Source organism: Montipora foliosa, chromosome 2, assembly GCF_036669935.1.
Source record: "Montipora foliosa isolate CH-2021 chromosome 2, ASM3666993v2, whole genome shotgun sequence".
Classification (NCBI taxonomy): domain Eukaryota; kingdom Metazoa; phylum Cnidaria; class Anthozoa; order Scleractinia; family Acroporidae; genus Montipora; species Montipora foliosa.
The window spans coordinates 34894423-34899422 of NC_090870.1; the positions used below are offsets into that span (position 1 = coordinate 34894423).

The 5000-nt window shown below is 38.6% G+C and overlaps 1 protein-coding gene across 1 annotated transcript in view; it reads right to left on the reverse strand.

Annotated features, from left to right (window-relative positions):
- Positions 1-5000, reverse strand: part of LOC137992933 (E3 ubiquitin-protein ligase rnf213-alpha-like) — a 167544-nt gene that overhangs the window by 154778 nt on the left and 7766 nt on the right. Inside the window, exon 3 of the mRNA XM_068838517.1 lies at positions 1021-1284. Coding sequence (XP_068694618.1) covers positions 1021-1284 — 264 coding nt within the window. The remainder of the gene's footprint in view (positions 1-1020; positions 1285-5000) is intronic.

Genomic DNA, 5000 nt, shown 5'->3' on the forward strand with positions numbered 1-5000 from the left:
GGTTAACCAACAGCACCAGCAGAGCATCAGGGCCGCGAATGAGAAGGGTAGACAGCGTCGTCAGTTAGAGGTTGGTGACTCAGTGATGTCACGTGATTATCGAGGGGATCTGAAGTGGCGTGCAGGGCTGATTGTCAATAAGACAGGTCCGCTGATGTACGAGATGGAAGTGGCACCAGGGATTATTTGGCGTCGACATATTGACCAGTTGAAGCCAACAGCAGTTAAGGCCACCGATACTGACACTGTTGAGGGCAGCCAACCCCAAGTGGCCAGTGCACCAGCGCCAATCCAACTGAGTACTCCATCCAATGTGAATGGTACAGTTCCAGAGACCCCCGAGGCAGATCAACTGGAGATGGTTTCTGTTCCCACACTTAAAGCTCCTGAAGCGACCCCAGTCAGTTCTACGGTCCGTGAGCAGCGAAACCCTCAGAGAGTGCGCAGGGCACCGAAGAAACTCGATCTCTGAACGATTGTTTTCTTTTTTTTTCTGATTTCCTTAGAGACTGTAGGTTACCGGACGATGTTAGTCGGTGAAGTTTGTTTCCTTGCGATTTTTGTTTTTTTTTGTTGTTGGCTCAGTTACAAACTACAGGTCATTCTTTTTGTGTGGAGGAGATGTTATGGTCTTCCTGTGCGTTGACCATATATAGTTATGACATGCGCATGCATAGATATAATAAAAACGTGTTTGTAGTGATCCACCATATTGCCTCGTGTGTGTTCTCCGATTTCCTGTCAGTACATGACAGAAATGGTGCAAGCTTACATGGTTAGCACACAACCATATAATATAAGTATTGAATAATTGTACTGTAGTCAAATGCAATCAATGTTTAATTATGTACATGTAACATAAACAAATTCGGATGACGATTTCAATAGCTTATTCTCTGAGCTCCATGTATGAGCTTACAGAGTGCAATTCAGTTGAAGATGATAAAGCAGAAATTGTAAGATTTACTAAAATTAATACAAGAATGCTACAAACCGTGTGACGATTTTGCCTAAGTTTACCTTCAGGTGGACTTTGATTAGTGGTCTCTTTTAGACTGCTGTTGGAAGAGCTTGTGCCACTGAAGGACTGTTTTCCTTCACTTTCTATATCCAGGGATCCCTCCTGTGGTTCTCCTGGACTCTTCTGGAGGGCAAGGTTTTCTAAAGCAGTTGCTGTTGCATCTGCAGGCTCAAGATGGTCAGATCCATCGTTACCTAACTTTCGTTTAGCTGGTTTCTCAATTGCTCCTTCACCTTTTCTTTTCCTTTGTCCATCAGCTTCATCTGTTGAAGGGAGAAAACATTTTTTTAGGTTAACCTTATCTGCTGAGCCACTGTGAAGTTAAATCTAAGTAGCTCCGATCCCCCAGTATGTAATATATAGATTTAGCCAAGACTAAAAGCGGAGCTCCCGTTTCTAACTCCAGAAAGCAATATAGTGTATTATGGAAATAATCATGCTTCTGCATAACATACAAAATTAATCTTCCTTAGTGTATACAGTTTAAAGTGATCAAACACCTCTGAACTGATAGCAGTGAACAAACAAGCCTTGCAAACAACAACCAACAATTTTAATCAACAACTTAAACTGAAAATAATTAATTACATGCTTAGTAATCTCTTTCACAACATTTTCCGTTTGACTGATAATCTTTACACCCTCTCTCTTTAGTTTAGAACAACAGCAAAAATCTTCCTAATTAGAAAGTGAAGTTACACAGTAGTAAATTTGCTTAATACTAGACTGCAATTTCACATTCAATCAAAGCAGCTCCCGATTGGCCATCCATTTCACACACCGCTGGCACACTTCGTGAATTTGTGATTGCTGGAAGGCTGTCATGCACAAGAAAAAGTGAACATGCAAAAACTTATTGAGAAGGTGGATGAGAGCAACTTCAGCTTCATAATGTACAAGTACAAGGCTTCAAAGGATCCCAATCAGTACATCATTGAAAACACATTGTTGGTAATAACCTTATGCAAGAAATCTATACATTGCTTAACTACTCTGTAAATGCCAAAATGGTGCAAGCTTACATGGTTAGCACACAGCCATATGATGTAAGTATTGAATAATTGCACTGTAGTCAAATGCAATCAATGTTTAATTACGTACATGTAACGTAAACAAATTCGGATGATGATTTCAATAACAGAAATTATATCACTGATATATCACTGAGATTTGCACATTTGGTTTGATCATACTTTAATTAGCCCATTGACTCCTCGGAATGAGACTTGACAGATTTATTCTGTCTAACGCCACATGATTTTACTTGTCAACTAGCTATAGAGGCGTCCTGGGAGCGTTTGAGGCGTCAATGGGTTAATGTCAGAAGCAGGAAACAAGCAGTTGATAGAGACAGCTAGGTGAAACAGAGTCAGAATCAGTTTGCCCAGATGGCCCTTTGTTCAGATCTCAGCTTGTTCTTCCACATGTTGGTTAATTTAATTTAACTCCAGGTCTGGCAGCCATACATGTAGGTTATACACATGTCAAAGATTCAGCCTTTCAGTGATAACAGTATTTTCTTACTCCAAGGGATGTCTTCGTATTAGTGAAAGCACACCCAACCCGATCGTATTCTGATGTAGATACCTAATGGCAGGATAAACAGTGCAAGGGATTGGTTGATGAGTGGTCCATTGGTTTGCTGTGGGGCCAAGTACTGGTAAATGCCAAAAGAAGTCAAACTGAAGTCATCTTTCACAGGCAAAGTAGATTACTTTAAGGACTTGTGGAATAGTATTAACAGCTATGCATATTTTTCCTTACGTTTTGACACATCTTCATTTTAGCGATATAAGCAGAAACTTTTAGCCAAGAAATTTGACAATTTTAGGAGGTTCCGCATTTAAAAACACAAATACATATTTTGTACTTATGGCTAAGGTCTTCGCCTTCTTTTCCCCTTCACTCCCACTCTTCCTCTAACAAAAGTACCAGAAAGAACTTAGGAACTAAATGAATGACAAACTTCGTTCAAGACATACATTGTACCATTAAGTAACTTAGGGGGTTCCATATTGGAAGTAGAGTAAGAAAAAAGCACAAAACACACCAAGATAAGAGCACCTGTTCCCTTCTTATCTATACTCCTACACATACACATGCATTTTCTGCATGCATGGAAATAGATAACACTAGCAGTAATATATCAAAGATTGAAAAATGTCTTCCACAGGATGTGTTATGTGAGAAGGGCAAACTGGAAGTTATGACACAATGTACTTGCAATCTGCCACTCCTGTTGAGTTTCACAGGCATAATATTGTAATTACATTTTTGTTTATATGTAATAGAAACTCAAACAGTGGAATACTGTATGCACTTTTCATCTGGATATTAAGAATGCTTTTTCCCTCTGAGAACTGGTCTTGCTCACAACCAATAAAAAAAGATCCCATTCACATCACTTTCACAACTAGATCAGCCAATGAGAGATAGAAGGCAATCTGTCAACAGAATTTTTGAAATCATCCAACCGAACTTTAAATGAAACCCCTAAAGGAGACCAATCTGTGTGTGGCCCAGGCTTTTTTTGACCCCCAAAAGAGACCACATTAATGTATACAGAATGATAAATAAAAAATACAGTGACTTTTAATGATGGAAAAGACATTTTCATCTAATACATGTACTTTCACCAATGTGAAGAAACATGAAAGTGTTTATTAACACTTTTATATTTCTCCATGCCTAACACTAAAGGAGACCTACACCGCTGTATATGATTGTGTTTTGCCCAGAACACCTTAAGTGAGACCAAAATCCGAAATTTAAACCCCTAAGAAAGAGGAGCATCCCTCCCCCTCTTTACTGTTGGGTGTAACAGTCATCCACCCTGATGAAGGTATATGTAGCTGTTTGCCACCTAAATAATTATACATGTAGGTGTTGTTATTTAAAAATTGTCTTTTCTCCTGTGTTCCTTTGTTTGGTCTACAATTTCTTGTGAAAAAAAATATAAATTTGTATATATTATATATATTCTTGTTGATCAATTCAGGAGTGATGCATTGTTCTATCGCTACAACTTTGTTTCGTATGGCCAAAGGGTGACCACACTCATTAGGTAACATTAACGACTGTTAATGTTGAAGTCCTATTTAGTCCTAACTGAAGCAGGAGTTTCAATAACTTCTGAAATAACCGTCCATGATAGCATTTTTAGTGAAAATCAAGGCAAACTAGCCAGCGGTGAGAGGCAAAGCAGGCAGCGGTATACCACTGGTAACTGGCTTCTACTGAAACCCCTGCTGAAGTCCTGAACTGATCAAGAAGAGTTATACACAGTTGAGCGCTCTTTGAAAATCTGTTTACCTCAAGGAAAAATAATATATTATATAAGCTTAACCTCCATCCTAGACATCAGCACTGCACTGATGAGGCCCAGAAGGCCAAAATAGTAATGTCTGCAGTTAGTTATATAATTATATAATTATATGTATATATTCTGGCCAGAATAGAGGGGAACGTAGCCAAAAGTAAAATTCTGTTTCTAATACAGAATTACCTATTATATACTTTACTTGGTAATTTGTCTGCCATTTTCCCTTATTTTTACACTTATTTCCCTTTCATTTTAAGCGTCACTAATACATTCTCCGTTCGCATGCTATCCTTTGGCACACGCATGTGTTATCCTTTGGCACCTGCAGATGTTACTTATATGAATTGTTACGGTTATTTACGGTTGAAGTCGCACAGTGCACTTTCGTTTTTCAATGGCATAGTAGAAATTTGTGTATAATGGTTTTTCTTCATTCACCCTAAAGAAGACAGACAAGTCGGTCGAAATATAAGTGTTCTTTATAAACTTGTCTTGTCTTCATTTGTCTTTGTCTTCTTGCCAGGAGAAAGGGTGTAGATCCTGCCTGCTTCTCAACTCCTTTAACGGAACCTCCCTTGCGGTCAAATTATTGATGTCACACTGATGTAATAATTTATACAACTAATGATTAATCGTACAGTTCATATAAATGACTGT